This window comes from Camelus ferus, chromosome 14 (genome assembly GCF_009834535.1).
Source record: "Camelus ferus isolate YT-003-E chromosome 14, BCGSAC_Cfer_1.0, whole genome shotgun sequence".
NCBI classification, from domain to species: Eukaryota; Metazoa; Chordata; class Mammalia; order Artiodactyla; family Camelidae; genus Camelus; species Camelus ferus.
Window position 1 is genome coordinate 34974826 of NC_045709.1, and position 18056 is coordinate 34992881.

Below are 18056 nucleotides of genomic sequence, written 5' to 3' on the forward strand. Positions count from 1 at the left end.
GCTTGTTATTTTAAACACAGTTGATTTCAGAGTTATTTCCAAGTATCTGCCCTGTTTCCATGCTGATTCTATGTTTGCTGTTTGTTGCCTTCAGTTAATTTACTATGTTCCCTAAAGAGAATGGGTTTGGAGTTGCTGATTCCATTTAAGTGACGTGAATATAAGGAGTCTCTGAAAAGAGGAAATTCGTGCAAGTTTTAATAATCACGCTCAGACGCACGGCTCTTTAAGACCTCTTTGAGTGGCGGTTTCCCAGGTGTTGGACTTGTTTATTTGTTTGGTGGAGGGGGAGGCCTAGCGTTCTTCACAAACAGCCAGATCAGTCCACAGCCAGAGATGACCAGCGGTGCTGGCCCAGAGCAGAGCCTGTCTGGGGACGCAGAGGGTTTGAGTCCACGGTTGCTGAGTTGTTCAGTTGTTGGTTTCTGGTCGCCTGGAGAACTGGCAGCAACAGCCAGTCCCATGTCCCGCAGCTGCGCGAGGGACAGCTTTTCCCTCGCTTGGCAGCCCAGCCTGCTGTCTGCTGTGGAGATACGGTCAGGCCTGATTCGCCTTCTCTGAGCAGTAAACTAAAGCCATTTCCTGCAGTCTGCAGCTAGATTCTAAGTGTGCTCCCTCCACCTCGTCTGCCTCGTCAGGTCTTGGAGGCGGTACTCGTCACTCCCAGTGCGGATGGAGTGGAGGATGCCTGTGTTCCTGGTGAGCCTGACCGCTGCCCCAGGGCTAGCAGAGCTCTCCTCTCCCTGCAGTAGTGGTGCTCGTCTGCACAGCCACCTACCAGGTGGGGTGAGCCCCCGCCCCCTCCATGTGCACCCCCTCCGTGGCGGCCACCCTCCCAGCCTTCCTTGGCCATTTGGAAGTCATCTGCCGCATTCCCCTGTGGCCTGGAGCAGCTGCAACTCCTGGGAGAGGGACAAGAACATCTGTTTTCTCTGAGAGCAGTTTTTTAGGACACGAGCATCTGTCCCTGCGTTTCTGGGAAAAATAGAAATGATACTTGGGGCCCTTTGTATCAGACTCCAGGGTGACTGTGTAGAAGCAAAACAACTTACTTTTGGGTGGACCACACTGATCCACAAGTAAGTCTTGCTTTGAAATCACAAGGGGATACATTTCATTTCACAATCAGTCACGGGGGAAAATAATGGCAGGCTCAGTGCCAAGGGTAATAGAAAACTTTGAAACGTTTGGAAGAATGGGGACTGGATCCCTTCCCCTCTCCCGAACACACTGTCCTGGTGTGATTGAAGAAAGTCCCCAAAGACATCTGGCAGCTCCGTTTTATGTTTTTCTATCCAGAAAGTTGAATGGATTAAAATTCCAATTAGGCTAAATATTTTACTTCACCAAAAGGATACTCTCTCTGTTTTCTGGCTAGTGTTACCTACAATTTAAAGTAAGTATTAATTGTATTTCTAGTTCTTTTTGCCTCAGCATGCATGTTCTGCATATTTAAACTTTCGTCTGGAGTATCTAAATGCAGCTGATGTATTTAGAGAAAATAATTATGCCAAATGCTCTCTTTTCTAAAACTTCTGTATTTCTAAGTAAATTTATTTTAAGAAATTGTATCGTATATGAGATCACAACTCTTACATAGGTTATGTAATGAGGAAGCTGCTTGCTGTGTAATGAAAAAAGACCTCTTCCCGGCGAGGGCGGTAAACTCTTCCTCGCCCAGTATTCGTGCAGCACAGCGTGACTTCTAGGCACGTGGGTGAGTAAAGTAAGTGGACGGACTGCTGGCACCAGGCCCTCTTATGCACCCTGTCTGGGGGCCGCACGTGGTCATGGCTGTTACTGACCGATCGTGGTTTGCAGTGGGCAGAGCGAGTGGGCTGGCTCCTTTCTAGGAGTCTGCATTGGGCTGCATGGACTTTTACATGCTGTGATGCTGTGACAGTCTTCTCACCGAGGCAGGAGTGAGGCTGGGGTATCGATGGTGGTTCACGCCATGCATGGTGGGGTGTGGGGCAAGAAACACGTAGCTCCTCGCCAGCCTCGGGGAGGGCGCCCTGATTCAGGTGCCGCTTGACTGTGTCCAGTAGCTCATCACTAACACTTACTCTGAATCAATACCATGTACTTGTATCTAACTTCATTCTGGAGTAGAACTGTGCAGAAAATAAAGGTGGGTGAGGTGTCCAGAACGTTGGAAGGAAGAGCAGCAGAAGCGTCTCCTCGGTACAGTCCAGCTTCGAACAGACAAGTGCACTCAATGGAAAAAGCCCCTTACTTTGGAAGCTGTTTACCTTTAGAGGTATGGTAAATACCCTAAAGGGTGGACGTAAAAGTGTAAATATGAATTTGCCACCCATGCATTGAGATACAGCGTTTGTTATTCATGGATTCACCAACTCCGTAAGTTGTCTTAACCCTGAGGCATCTCTTAAATTTGCAGAACACAGTAAAGTGTTCTTTCTCGGCCACATTCGCCCTTTGACTTGGTCTTGTCTGATCTCTTCAGGCTCCCAGCCTGAAGTGATACTAAGTCCTCAGTAATCACTTCTTTTGGTTTCATGGTTTTGTGATGGATATTTGTGACACATGCTGTGTAATGTTCCATTAAAATCCTCGCCTGTCAGAAGGACAGTCTTGTAATTATTAGAAATATTTCACTTCTGCAGGAGGAGTGCATTTTTAGCTTCTGACAGTGATGACAGACTTGTGTGACTTAGCAGGGAGTGAGCATTGACTGTTCGCTCGTTCACCAGGATGGGTTCGAGCGGGGAAAGGAAAGTGCTCCTGCGTTGCCTCCCAGGGCGCTTTGCCATGCTTCTGTCTGTTGCTTCTTTTCTTCTCCCTCAGATTCAGTTCATTTGTGTTTCCCTGATTTCCCTGGTAAGGATCTTTAGGTTTTAGCGGAGTGTTCTCATTCACCTTAGTGTCTACCAGCAGTCAGCACGGGAAGTTGCCATTAGCAGATTTCTTACTGCCTTGTACCAAGTTTGTGTTGATGAAAGAGAGAGGATCTTGGTACCCATCTGGGGAGACTTAATGTGTACGGACACACATGCGCACACAGTTAGACGGCAGCCCCTTCCAGGAGACGCACTCCTCTGACACAAACCCCAGGAAGAGCGTTTTAGGGAAGCTTCAGTTTCCGGTTTATTGCAGGACTCAAGGACAAATGTTCTTAATTATGATATGATGGAGCGGGGCGTGTGAATCCCTCAGGTCACAGGCAAACATTTTGTAAATTTATGTGCTTTTCAGGCGGTCAGATTAGAGTTCATTGGTGTCTGGAAGGAAACCAGGTAAGAACAGTTAGTTGCATGAGAACCATTTTCCTCCTCACTGGAATCCTTTAGAAGTTGCCTAGCGTCTGTGATGTTTGCTGCTGTGGTTCTTGCTGTTTAGATTTCAGACTCAGCATTAAGTCTGGATTTGAGCCCCTACTGCTCCCCTTCCCTGTGCCAACCAGGCCTCTGACTCTGTAAAGTGGGAAGAGGCTGATTACCTAGAGTCACACCAAGCACTCTTTCTGGAGCCTTTTGGTGAGCTATGGGGCTGCTGCTGGCACCCTGTGAATGGTGCTGGGCCCCGCTTATGGGACCAGGACAGGGACTTGCGAGGTTCTGGGCTGCTCCCTCGGGAAGCCTGCGGCCACTCCCCCGTATTGAAGGAGGCTGTGGCCTCTGCTCTCCCGTCTTCAGCCAGTACCCTGGTCCCAGCCAACTGGGACCCTGGTGTCAGGGGGATGAGAGGTGGCCTGGAAGGGCAGCAGCTCTGGCTGTGTTCTGGTCTGTAAGGTTTCTGCCTATGACACAGAGGAGGGGTCAGGTCCCCCAAAGGCACTGTGGACCCGGCCGTCCAGCGGACAAGCTGTGCTGAGCCAGTCCCGAGAATTAGTGGGAGGGGGGCAGGTGGTGGTAGAAAAAAGATGAAAAAATTTTATGTGTATGGAGACTCTCACACTTTATAGTCATTTCCAAAAGCTCCCCTTTCTTTACATTAGATGACAACCCCCTGTCCCAGGAAGCGCCACATCCCTGACACGTAGAGATGCACCTCCTTCCTCCTCCTCCACTGGTACCTTTTCCAGGTGTTGGTATTAGGTTGTGATGTCATGAGAAGTCCAGTGCCTCAGGATGGTTGCTGGAATATTCTGTTCTTCCAAAATATTCAAGGGCAGAATCATTTGCCTGCCTGCCTTTATCTTTATATGGATATTTTTAGAGGAGGTTAATTGATTTGTTTTTTTCACCAACTCCTTTTTTCTTTCTTGAGTAAATGTTAGTTCATACATTACAGAGAAATTGTCTATTTCATTCTAGATTTTCAAACTTACTATAATAAACTACTGTGATCTGTTCTGTTTGTGTTTAAAAATGTTTCCATCTCTAATCTTTTTATTGCTATATTTGCAAATGAGTGTTAGCTATTTTTTCTTGGTTATAGTAGCTGAAGTTTATCTATTATTTAAAGGATAAAATGGATTTCATTCTAAACTTTTCCATTATGCATGTGTCTTTATTCTTTGTTTTCCTTAGGTTTCCTTCTTTTCCCTTCCGTGCTAACTTCCGTGTTGAACACGTAAAATGTCTTCCCTCTTCCCTCCCTCCCCAACCCTCCAGGCTCCCTCTCTCCTCCCTCCTTCTTTCTCTTTTTTGGCTTGGTAATGAAAATATATAATGCTCTGTTTTTCTCTGAATAAATCTTTGGCTGTATTATATAGCTTTTGGAGTGTGTAGTGTTTCCAATATTTTTGGCTAGTTTGTAGTGATGATTTAGACTTTTTCTAAGGATTTGATTCGATGATTTTGAGTTGATTTGCTTCTCTTTGTGCCATTTCAGGTTTATAGCTTAGTGTCATTTTTAGCTGGTATTTGCATGTGGTGGCCTTTCTCCTGTTCCGTCCTTGTTTCTAGCACTGGAAGACTTTCCTTGCATTGGGGCACGTTTGTCCTTCAGGGCCTCCTGGAAGAGGGCAGGCCGGGCTGCGGGCCCCCCCCCCCCCCCCACCGTCAGCGGTGACCCACTGCCCCCATGCTGATCCTTAGCTGTGCTGATGGTCTCCCTGCCCCCGGAGAGAGTGGCCAGTGGGGGAGGGGTGGGCAGACTGAGCGCCGGCTCCAGCACCCGCCGCCTTCTAGGACCTGGCAAGCTGCTCTACCCTGCTGGCTCCTTTCCTGGAACGTGGGCTGGCCCCGGGGGTGTTGGGACTGGTGGGATAGTGTGTGTAAGGCGGCGCCCAGTGCAGACCAGGCACACAACAAACAGTGGGTCTCAATCTCCCTGCCTCTACCCAGGCAGGCCATGGCCCTTCTGTGCTGCAGTCTGCTCCCCGTGCGACCGTCCTGGGGCAACCTCCTCAGATGATATGGACCGACATGATTTGCTACAGAAATTCCATTTTCCTGTATTTTACATGTAAAGGCCTTCTTCCCTATTGAAGCGAGTTAGAGATACTGTTCCTGAGTTGGATGTGCTCAGTAACACAGAGGATATGGGCGAGGCTGGGGGGGTGGGTAATGGAAGAGTCAGCGTCCTGTCCACTGCAGAGCCCGGTGCTGGGTTGGCTTTGGTAATGACCACCTGGAGAGGGCTAAAGGCCAGAGGGCCCTCCCTCTTGTGTGAAAGTTTTGATCCCGGATGTCACCCGAAGTCAGCATTGTGTGTCATTCCCCAACCACCTTTAACTGTGTTGCTGAAATAACAGAGAAACTCAGAATGCAGCTGGGGACCAGGGTGGCCACGGGGATCCACCCTTCTCCTGTGATTGCAGGTCATTTGAGTGAGTAAAGATCAGTTAAGTGATAGGGGCTGAACTTGATTTACCTGGGGTGGTTTGCAGTGTGCCCTTGAGTTAAAAAAAAAAAAAAGTTGGCTTCATGTGTTACCACTTGTCTGGAAGAAGAAACTTTCTCTTTCCTCTTTGACTAGGGAGCCTGCAAATGAAAATGACTGAGGACAGATTAACATGGAAAAAAAAGTTTATAAGTATTTATTCTCATTAAACTATTCAAGGTAGAGGCTTATATACAGAGCTCAATAGGGAAAAGGGAGGGAAGAGCACAGAAGTTTCTGCGGGAAAGACAGGTGGGTTTTCAGAAGGACAAACACAGTGTGCAATTTGTGGTCACGTTGGTCCCCCTGGGGCTGCACACCTCCTGCCTCCTGAGACAGGCCCCAAAGAGTGGTGTGTGGCAGCCTCGTCTCTCAGATCAAGGAGGCTCTGAGGAGGCTGCTTTCTGTGTCTTTGGAATCTGAAGTGTCTTCAGCTTAAAATTACTTCCATTTCAAATTAAGGTTCCGGGAGGGCCCCCTGTACACTCTTTTCACTCCTGTCAGTTGTCACCTGTGTGCTGGTCCCAGCTTCTCCTGAAGGGCACAAACCACGTTGCCAGTGGGGCACTCTGGAGTTAATGTGGCACTAACAGCTCCAGCTCACGGGCACTGATGTGTGCTGGGCCTGCCCCTCTGACATGGGTGGTCTTTAGTGCCCCCACAGATGGGAAACCAAATGCGACTGCAGGCGTGGTGTCAGGGGTCACGGAGCTGATGAGGGTCAGAGGCAGGATCCTACCCCGTCTCCAGATTCTGTGGTCATGCACAGCTTCTTAGCAGAAGGGTACCTTTGCTGTAAAAACCACATTCTTCAGGAAGTCTGTTTTGATAAGACCTTGTGCATGGTTAATACCACTTGGGCTCAGCCTTTCCCAGTGACTGGGGGGCCAGGGAGTGCAGTGCAGAAGCAGAAACAGCTCACTTCATTGCAGTTTCATACTGAAAAAATCTTGTTCTTTGTTAACAATGCGGAATCCGCCCCGCTTCTCTTACCTTCTTTTAACCTTCCTGTCATCTGTCTGTCTGTCAAGCCCCTGTGAGGGTGGGGAGCGCCGGCTTTCAGTCACCCGTTCCAGACAGTCAGGGCGTCTGCCCATAAGTGGTGCCATTAGTGATGATGTGTCTCCATTAAATTAACTTCTACAAGTAAAAATTACCAAAGGCAAAATAGAAAGATAAATGAGGAAAATGCTGTGTTTGTGGCTCATATTACAAGAGGCTACTTTATGTTAAAAGCTGCTACTTTAAAAAAGGTTGGTAACCCAATGGAAACATAGACGAAAGATGAAAGAGGATTCACAAGAGAAGCGTGCACGACTTTTCAGCACGTAAGTTCAGTCTTGTTACAATAAGAGAAAGATAAGCTCCACGAGATGCCTTATTTATTTTTTGCCCCTGCTTGTGGGTTGGTGACTGTCTCCATTCGCTGGGGCCGCTGTAACAAAGTCCCGCAGGCTCAGGGCGTCAGCAGCACAAGTTTAGTTCCCTCGCAGCTCTGGAGGCCGGAAGGCCGAGGCCCAGGGGTCGGCAGGGGCGGTTTCCTCTGAGGCCTGTCTCTCCTGGCGGCTTCTCCCGTGTCCCCACGTGGTCTTCCCTCCGTGTGAGCCTGTGTCCTGATCTCTTCTTACAAGGACACCAGGCAGACTGGGTTAGGGCCCACCTCTGTGATACCCTGTAACGTGATCACCTCTCCAAAGACCCTGTCTCCAAATACGGTCACATTTTTCAGTACTTCAGGTTTAGACATCAACATACAAATTTGAGAAGGGGGCACAATTCTGTTCCTAACAATGACCAAAAAAAGTTTGATCACACTCTGTCTGCAAAGAAAAGGGGAAATTGGCTCTCAGACATTGCTGGAGGCAGTATAAATGGAGCCACCCTCTTTGAAGAATAATTTGTCATTATCTGTCATTATCTGTTTAAATTCAAGTGGATTCCTCTGACCCGGGTTCCTCTCCCAGGAACTCCCCAAATGATACGTCTGTGAGGTTCTTGAGCTGATGCCTGGCTCATGATTGCAGAAGAATGGAAACAACCTAATGTTGTCAATAGGTTGAAAAGTTTTTTTTTTTGTTTGTTTTTTTTAAGGGGAGATTCCTTTATGGGCAAGTATAGAATGCTCAAAGGAGAAGCGAGGCATAGAACACTGTATAGAATGTTACACTTGGATAGAAGGCGAGAAAGAGTTTATAGGTGTTTGCATAAGATGCTTCTCCGAGGTTACAGAAGATGGGATGAAAACTTGCTGGGTGTGGAGGCTGGACAGCCAGGAGCCAGGGGTGAGAGGGAAACTTCTCACTTTATACACTCAGTACCTTTTAAATTTTGGATCCTGAATTTATTAAATAAATAACCCATTTTCTTTCCCTTATCAGAAAATTCTGTCACAAGCTCATTCATAATTTTTGTTGTTTGAGGTCATTTTTAAGAAATGAAATTATTTTGATTAAAATCATTCTTATTTTTAAGAAATCTTACGTATTTTTCTTAGGGTACCCCACAAGTCACAATTTGGCAGGTTTTATGAGGGCAGTGGTTCTGCATCTGGGCTGTGACAATACTTGGTCACCAGGAACAGGTGGAATGTGTCCCTTGACCAGACCACCCTTCTCAGATACTCTTGCTTCAAGACTGGCAGGGCAGTAATTATTTTTTCATTCTAGTGTAGAACGTGCATGAGTCGTTGTTCCAGATTTCATTTTGCTCAGAAATTCCCATGCAGAGAAATACCACTTAGTCTTGTTAATCGGGCTGTTTTGGTTTTGCCGGCTTATTCTGAGGCACTTACGGGTGATCGTGTTAATGTTTAGTATCTTGAGCTTTGCAAAGGGCTTTCACGTTCATTTTATTGTCAGTTGAACTGTGAGGGCTGGAAACACAGATTATCGCCATCTTTTTATGGATGAGGAATTCAGAGCTTAGATGTCTCACAGTGAGTAGTGGTGGTGGGTCTAGCTGGGGGTCTCAGGGTATAAACTGGCTCTGCCAAGATGCGGAGAGGACTGTGGTCAGCACTTGCGGTGCAGTAACACGTCAAGCTTATGGATGTGGATCATGTAGTTCAGTGGTTTCCAGTGGGGGTGGCTCTGGCCCCCAGAGGACAGGACGTTGGCGGTGCCTGGGGATGTTTTCCATTGTCAGAACTGGGCATGTAGTGCCCGCGTCTAGTGGGTGGAGGCCAGGGATGCTGCTGTACACCCTGCAGTGCACCCCCACCCCCCACATCTCCAGCCTCAAAGGTCAGGAGCACCGAAGGTTTGAAATCCTGTCAAAGCCGGACGGGAGTGCTTCACCCACAACCCTCACTTACCTGAGCTTGTCCATTTACTCCGCTTTGAACGTGTCTTCTTTAAGGATTGATGGTAGTAGAAAGTATTATTTGAGATCACGACTGATGGCAGACTGAAGAGGCCTCCTCTGCCTGTGTTGAGTGTGTGTCCTGCCCTGGAGCTGTGGTGCTGCGGGTGTGCCACCTGGTGCCACACGGTCCTGCATTTGCACCAAGGCCTCCACAGATGCTGAAGTCTGCCTTTCGCTTTGTCCCTGGTTTTCATAACATCCGCAGCATCTCTGTCCTGACCTGGTTTGTGAGCCAGGCAGAGGTGTTTCTAGCACCCTTCCCTTTCGGGTGGAAAGAGAAAGCAGCATCTGGGGGTTACAGTTTGGGGATGTGAGCCAGGAGAGGGAGGAGCCAAGCAGAACCAATAGCCTTAGGGTGCACTGGGATGTGGGAGAGTCAGACCAGAGAAAGTGGGAAAGTAGCTGAGCCCAGAGGAGTGGAGGAGAGTGTTGGGGGAAGGTGAGGAATGAGTGGAGGGGTCACTGTTGGGCTGGGGGTCACTGGTGTGAGTAGGTCCCCCTTGGGACTAGGGCTCACTGGTAGTGGGAGGCGGTGGGGGACGGAGGACACTGCTGGCCAGGCTGCCCTCTGGTGGCGGCCGAGCTGGACCTCCTTGGAAGCAGGGAGAGTGAGGACAGTTTGGGCCTGGAGTCCCGGGGGTGGGCACCCCGGTGCGTGTCCTCAGAGGCCAGGCCTGTGAGCTGTGATGCGCAGGAGGCCGGGCAGGAGGACTCCAAGCCTGTGGTGTTGGAGCCGGGCATGGAAGGGAGGAGGTAGATGGACGTTTGTGCAGGGCTGGAGTTCGGAGTTCGTACTGAAGTTTGGTAGAAGTTATCAGTTACTTTAAAACCAGCAATTGGGTTAAAGGGAAAGGAGATTCACTCTCCCTCCAGGGATGGCCTGTGGGCACCTTTGTCAGCATGTCCTCTGCCGCCCCCTCCAGGGCTGCCTATCGGTGAAGGGAGTGGCCAGACATCCTTTCGAGTGAGGCCCCCTGACCTGTCGGGCTCTGCATCCCATGGCTGCCCCTCTGCCTCCTGGGCCCCTGACCGCACACCCTTCACTGCTGTCTCCGGCCCTTCTCCACACACCTCGAGCACTCTTTAGGAGCCAGCATCTGCGCTGGTGGCCGTCAGTGACCTTTGGGAGAAGGTGCGAAGTGCTTAGCACAGGCTACAAGATAGACCTTTCTCTGTAGGCTCTTTCCTTCTACAGCTTCCCTCCTGACCATCTGCTGGCACCTGCACTCGTCCCCTCGCTGCCTCCCCCACCTCGGTGCCAGCTCATTTGCTTTATCTTAAGACACTTGGTTCCACCCCCGAGATCTGGCTGGTCCCTGCTGTCCTCTCTCCTGGGCCCCACTCTGGGAGTTGTCAGGCGTCAGTGGTTGAGTAGGGCTGTCTTAGCTGTAGAAGGCAGGGCTCCCCGCTCCCCGCAGGCAGGGCAGGCGTGGCCCGGAGGGAGCGGGGACTGGCCAAGCAGAGCACACAGGAGCTGGTTGGGGGAAGTTGCCGCCCCATTTTCTGGCCAATACAGTGGCTGCCGTGAGCGCCACACTCAGTGAGGTTGGGAAGCAGCTTCAGGTGGGGACCAGTGGAAACTTTCATGATTCATTTCCCATTCCCCAACTGGTGGAACTGGTGGAACCAAGGACAAAAGCTCGTTGGTCTTAGGACCTGGCCAAGGTATTTAAAAAGCAGCGGCCTGAATGAAGGACCTAGCGATATTTTCCTAAGTGCCCCCCTCCCGCCCCCCGCCCCAGTCTGGCGGACCTCATGGTGGGTAGCGTTCAGACCCTGTGTGTCTGGTTCCAGGAACGAGCTGCTTTGTTGTGGAAGTTGGGCTGGTCTTGTTGCTCCATCTCTCCCAGGGGGCAAAGCCTTTACAGCGAAGGGTGGGGCTGTGTAAAGCCTTTCCGCTGGGGAGCCTAGGTTTGCCAGTTGTTTGCTTTGGCTGAAATTCCCCTGAGGGTTTAGGACAACACAGGATAAAGGGTCACTTTGTCCCCTTTTAGGCTCCCTGAAAGGGGAAGGTAGCCATATGCAGGGTCACTTTGTTCCCAGGCAGGCAGGCAGGTGAGCAGTTGGCCGCGGGGCCAGCCCAGCAAGGACTAGAAATGTGGAGCTTCAGAAAGGAGGGCGAGGTGGATCCCTTGTCTTGCTGCTTCCGGAAGTAGCGTGGTGGCCCCACACCTCAGAGTCAGAGCAGATTGTTTCCCAGGCGGTCCTGTTGCTCAGCCCCGGCTCCCTGCAGGTGGGAGTGGAGGGGGCAACAGCTTCTCTCACTGTTGGGGACTCACCCTCAACACCATCAAATAAAAGGGATGGAAGCTGGGCCAGACGGCGCCGGAGGAAAGGGTGTGGGAGTAGAAATGTGAACTTCCATGTTCCTTGTAGAAAAACAGTTGAGCTTTCTTGTGCTGTCCAAAATGGTGTTGGCCACCCCTGCGAGAGTTGATTTCTAGTCCTCTGGGACTTGTGTTTGAAAAGAGAACTCTGGGAGTCATGGGGGCTGCGTGGCTTCAGGAGAGACAAAAGGAAAAGACACCAGACCTGGAGGCTGGTGAGGGGTGCTGGAGGACAGGCTCTGGGCAGCAGGTGGAAGGCTACATGAGCTGTGCTGCCTTCTCTGTGCGTCTTAGAGCTGCAGGCCGGAGGAAGGGGACCTGTCCCCATGGCTGTGCTCCTGGCACCTCCTGGCTGACGCCCGTGGCAGGACCTGCATGGCTGCTGCTGGCTTTGCCTGGTTTTGGGGACTGGTTTCCAAACCCTCCTGCACCTGAAGGTCACTTGCTGAGGTTGTGTGGAAATGGGTGTCCTTACCCTCTGGTTCAGTAGGTGTGGGACCCCCTGCCTGGGTGGGAGGGTCTGATGCGGGATCCCCGCTGACACAATGCAGGTTTCCCACACGGAACTCCCTCAGACACACTTTCCTTGCTGTTGCATATGTATAAAAGCTCCTAGTTCCAAAATCACGGTGAAAAATATAATCTTTTTTGCCTTTAAAAAAAATAACTTCCCTCCCTCTTTTTTGTTTTTGTAGGACACTAAATTGTGGATAATAATGGAATATCTTGGTGGAGGCTCCGCACTGGATCTAGTAAGTATCACGTCGGATGTTTAATACGCATCGAAGCTCTTACCAGTAAATCTTTTTTTTTTAAACTTTTTTAATTGAGTTATAGTCATTTTACAATGTTGTCAAATTCCAGTGTGGAGCACAGTTTTTCAGTTATACCTGAACATACATATATTCATTGTCACATTTTTTTTTTTGCTGTGAGCTACCACAAGATCTTGAATCTATTTCCCTGTGCTGTACAGTATAATCTTGTTTATCTATTCTACATATGCCTGTCAGTATCTACAATTTTTGAAATCCCAGGCTCCCTTCCTACCCCCCCACCCCCTTGGCAACCACAAGTTTGTATTCTATGTCGATGAGTCTGTTTCTGTTTTGTATTTGTTTTTTTTTTTTTTAATTCCACATATAAGCAATCTCATATGGTATTTTTCTTCCTCTTTCTGGCTTACTTCACTTAGAATGACATTCTCCAGGAACATCCATGTTGCTGCGAATGGCGTTATGTTGTCATTTTTATGGCTGAATAGTATCCCGTTGTATAAACATACCACATCTTCTTTATCCAGTCATCTGTCAATGGACATTTAGGCTGTTTCCATGTCTTGGCTATTGTAAATAGTGCTGCTATGAACATTGGGGTGCAGGTGTCTTTTTGAAGTAGGGTTCCTTCTGGATATATGCCCAGGAGTGGGATTCCTGGGTCATATGGTAAGTCTATTCCTAGTCTTTTGAGGAATCTCCATACTGTTTTCCACAGTGGCTGCACCAAACTGCATTCCCACCAGCAGTGTAGGAGGGTTTCCTTTTCTCCACAGCCTCTCCAGCATTTTTCATTTGTGAACTTCTGAATGATGACCATTCTGCCTGGTGTGAGGTGATACCTCATTGTAGTTTTGATTTGCATTTCTCTGATAATTAGTGATACTGAGCATTTTTTCATGTGCCTGTTGATCATTTGTATTTCTTCCTTGGAGAATTGCTTGTTTAGGTCTTCTGCCCATTTTTGGATTGGGTTGTTTGCTTTTTTCTTATTAAGTTGTACGAGCTGCTTGTGTATTCTGGAGATCAAGCCTTTGTGGGTTTCATTTGCAAAAATTTTCTCCCATTCCGTAGGTTGTCTTTTTGTTTTACTTATGGTTTCCTTTGCTGTGCAGAAGCTTGTAAGTTTAATTAGGTCCCATTTGTTTATTCTTGCTTTTATTTCTATTGCTTGGGTAGACTGCCCTAGGAGAACATTTTTGAGATGTTTGTGAGATAATGTTTTGCCTATATTTTCTTCTAGGAGGTTTATTGTATCTTGTCTATGTTTAAGTCTTTAATCCATTTTGAGTTTATTTTTGTGTATGGTGTAAGGGAGTGTTTTAGCTCCATTGATTTACATGCTGCTGTCCAGTTTTCCCAACACCATTTGCTGAAGAGAATGTCTTTATTCCACTGTATATTCTTACCTCGTTTATCAAAGATTAGTTGACCAAAAGTTTGTGGGTTCATTTCTGGGCTCTCTATTGTGTTCCATTGGTCTATATGTCTGTTTTTGTACCAATACCATGCTGTCTTGATTACTGTAGCTCTATAGTATTGTCTGAAGTCTGGGAGAGTTATTCCTTCAGCCTCTTTCTTTTTCTTCAGAAATGCTTTGGCAATTCCAGGTCTTTTGTGGTTCCATATAAATTTTATTGTGATTTGTTCTGAAATATGTCCTGGGTAATTTGATAGGGATTGCATTAAATCTGTGAATTGCCTTGGGCAGTATGACCATTTTAACAATATTGATTCTTCCAATCCAGGAGCATGGGGTATCTTTCCATTTGTTTTATGTCTTCTTTAATTTCCTTCATCAATGGTTTATAGTTTTCTGTGTATAAGTCTTTCACCTCCTTGATTAGATTTATTCCTAGGGATTTTATTACTTTGGGTGCTGTTTTAAAGGGGATTGTTTCTTTACTTTCTTTTTCTGTTGATTCATCATTAGTGTAAAGAAATGCAACTGATTTTTGAACATTAATCTTGTAACCTGCTACCTTGCTGAATTCTTCGATTAGTTCTAGTAGTTTTTGTGTGGACCTTTTAGGTTTTTCTATATATAGTAACATGTCATCTGCATATGGTGACACTTGTATCTCTTCTTTTCCAATTTGGATCCCTTTTATTTCTCTCTCTTGCCTGATTGCTGTGGCTAGGACTTCCAAGACTATGTTGTATAGGAGTGGTGATAGGGGGCAGCCTTGTCTTCTCCCAGATATTAGTGGGAAGCTTTTGAGTTTTTCATCGTTGAGTACTATGCTGGCTGTAGGTTTGTCATATGTAGCTTTTATGATGTTGAGATATGTTCCCTCTATACCCACTTTGGTGAGAGTTTTTATTATAAATGGGTGTTGCATTTTATCAAATGCTTTTTCTGCATCTGTTGAGATGATCATGTGGTTTTTGTCCTTTCTCTTGTTGATGTGATGTATTACATTGATTTGCATATGTTGAACCACCCTTGTGTCCCTGGGATGAACCCCACTTGATCATGATGTATAATCTTTTTTATGTGCTGTTGAATTCTATTTGCTAATATTTTGTTAAGGATTTTTGCATCTATGTTCATCAGTGATACTGGTCTGTAATTCTCTTTTTTTTGGTAGTGTCTTTGCCTGGTTTTGATATCAGGGTGATGGTGGCTTCATAGAATGAGTTTGGGAGTATTCTCTCCTTTTGGCAATCTTCTGGAAGAGTTTGAGAAAGACTGGTATGAGTTCTTCTTTGTATGTTTGGTAGAATTCCCTGGTGAAGCTGTCTGCTTACCAGTAAATCTTGCTTACAAAGATAATTCTGTTTTTATCCATTTCTGTTTCCCTCTTCAGCTGCATGAAGAAAGGACCAAACTATGCCTTATGGTAGGAATATCTGCTTCTGATAATATTGCTGAAAATTATAGGTCTCCTTTTGAAACCAGTTTTGCTCTTTTGTGGGAAACCAGTGAGTTCATCCCAAGCAGCCATGCGGGTTGTTGCCCACCACTGTCTGACCTAAGAACAGTTTCTTATTTTCTGAAACTGGTTTTAACCTTGAGGAGCTGATACCCCATCATTGTTTCATGTTTTAGATGGTAGCTCCTAAAATATATGTGGAACATTTTCATTTATAATTAATTAGAATTTTTAAAAATTTAAATTTGCTTTTAGGGGTGGGGGATGGCATGACACCACACGAGGCAATGGTCAGGTCCAGTGGGAGCGCACACTTGTGTTTCCTGGATGCACACGCAGAGGCCTTGCTGGGCTCACAGTGTGTTTATGGTGAGGCTGGATCCCTACCAGTGGCTGTGTCTCCGACCCAGCCTGGCGCTGCTGTGGCACTGGGTGCACCAGCCCACTCACACCAGAGTGGGAGCTTGGTGTAGGGTGACCTCAGCGTCACGGCCTGCAGCTCCATTCTCATGGAAGAGCATGGTTACCTGTTGGTCTCTGACAAAGTGCTCAGAAATGACCAGCAAATCATAAGTGTTACTTAAGTCGTCCCTGAAACACAGTATATGCAAAACAAGTTTTAACAGTTAACAAATTAAAAGATTTGTTTAGCCCCTGACATCTCGTACCTGTGCAGGGAAGTCATTGTAATCGGCGCTCTATCCCTGCCCGTCCTGTAAAAGCTGGGCTTTTTGGGTGAGTGCTGATCTCCAGGTCAGGCCTGATCTATCATTTTCGTGTTAAGAGGATGTGTCCTGCTTGCTACAGATTTGTCAGGGTGATGGGTCTGTGGTTTTCACTGCTCTCAGGGCTGGAAGATGCCTGTGTTTTTTAGTGGTTATAGTCGACACAGATTTTATTCACTAAGAAATACCCTTTGATTAAAAGGAGTTCACTTTCTCATAGTAATACTATTTTGGGGAGAGGAGGAGGTAAACTGCTCAAACTATATGTATCTCCAAAAGTCTTACGTGCCCAATTAGAAAAATCACATTGGGTTACATAAAACATGTAAGCACTTGGTCAAAATAGTGTTCAAAAGGGAATTTCAAGAAAAAAATTTAATATGGTATAAACAATTATATTTAAATGGAGAAAACAATGAAACAGCTCAATAAATTTTATGACTTGCTTTGCTTTTCTATAAATATACGTATTATACACAGAGCTTTTCATTTTTTTTACTCTTTTGGGAAATACTACAGAAATGCAGAAAATTGCCTCGTTTTGTATAATTAGATTCACTATTATCTTAAGTGAATTTCGTTTGTGGCATACAGAAAGTTACGTGTGGGGACTCTTTTCCAGCATTGAGTCCTTCAGAGCAGCAATTCTAGTCTCTAAATGCTTTAGTTTATTCATTCTTACTGCCACAACGATTTAATTTATTTAGTGGCAACTTTCTTTGGAGCTTTGAAGCCTGTGAAATTTTAGACGTTGCAGTTGGAAGGAAGTATAAAATTATCTCCACTTATTAAAAAGAAAATTCCGTGTGGTGTGAGCCCCAGCAGAGTGCCATCTACTTTCCACAGGAGTGACTCTGATGACAAGAACCAGGCATCCCTTTTTGAATGTCCCTGAATCATCTCGTTTTAATTGAGGAGATGGAAACTCTCAGAAGTTAGGGGTCCTGGCTAGCAAACAGAGCTGGACTTTGGACCTTTTTCTGACTGGCTTCAAAGCCCTGGCCCTGTGCACTTTTGAGTGTGTTCGATCTGCTATTTTTTTTTTTAATTTCAAAGAAAATTGAATAAATTGAATACACACATTTGCAGGATCCCCAAGACCACTCTGAGGAAATACTGGGTCCTTTGAGTGAATATAATTTGAAAACCACTATATGAATAATTTCTCAAATTCCATCTGCTTCTAGGGAACCATAAGTTAGGAGCGTAGTAGGCATCATGTAAGTCCACGACCATATAACTTAAAATGTGATAGATTTTGGGTAAATTCATTTTTCACTCAGAAAATTTTTGCTGTGTGCTGCATGTCAGGCGCCGGTCTGGCCGTCGGGAGTGACAGCAGTGAACAGGGCAGCAGGAAGCCCCTCTTAGGAGCTACGTTCTGCTGGGGGAAGGAGGCACGTGGTCAGACGCGGTGGGAAAGCGCTACAGGGAAACAAAGCAGAGGGAGGCGAAGCGGGAGACCTGGGGCGTGGGTTAGCCGGGAGGACCTGGGACTGGAAGACTTTCCCTGATGAAAAGATGAGTCTGTCCTCGCTGCCCGAGAATCTAAGGGACCACCTTGGACTCTTAAAAGAAGGAGCTCGGCTGTGTAAACTGGCCACTCAGTCAGGCAGAGATGTTTGACAGACTTACTTTGCAACACGATTTCTTTTAAAATGAGGTGGCGTGTTCCGTGATGTTTAGGCCAAGCTGCTGCTGTAGTGGCCCCCAAACAGTGTCTCACATGCAGTGGGATTTATTTCTCTCCCACACGTGGGTCAGTGGTCTCTGGGCCCTGCCGTGGTGGGGGGGCTTCCCGTGGTCTTCTGTCATCGTCCTCTCTGGCTGCTGGCGTTTCAAAGCCAGGACCGGGGCAGGGGGTGGTGAGTAGCACGTGTCACTTCTCACATTCGTTAGGCAAGACCTTGGTCACGGGCCCGCACATGCTGCTGGCGGCTGTGGTCCCTAGTCAGGGGAGCCATGTGATGCTGAGAGTCCCCGTTACAGAGGCAGAAGGGGAAGCAGACTTGGGAGAGGGTGTCCAGAGTCATCCAGAGATGGGGTACTGGCTGCGTTTTCCTGAGAGTCTTTCTTTTAAAAACATTATTTGAAGATTTCACAGTCCTCTTAATGACCGAGAGGACCGTGTTTATACTGTTTAGAAGTGTTAATGGTGGCGAATGTAAATAGAGGACTCAGCTCAGCCTGGTCTCACCC

At 47.1% G+C, this 18056-nt stretch overlaps 1 protein-coding gene across 1 annotated transcript in view; it reads left to right on the forward strand.

The window, feature by feature from the left end:
* STK24 (serine/threonine kinase 24) overlaps positions 1-18056 on the forward strand; it is a 93276-nt gene that overhangs the window by 55182 nt on the left and 20038 nt on the right. Inside the window, exon 3 of the mRNA XM_032496746.1 lies at positions 12176-12232. Within this exon, the coding sequence (XP_032352637.1) occupies positions 12176-12232 (57 nt within the window). The remainder of the gene's footprint in view (positions 1-12175; positions 12233-18056) is intronic.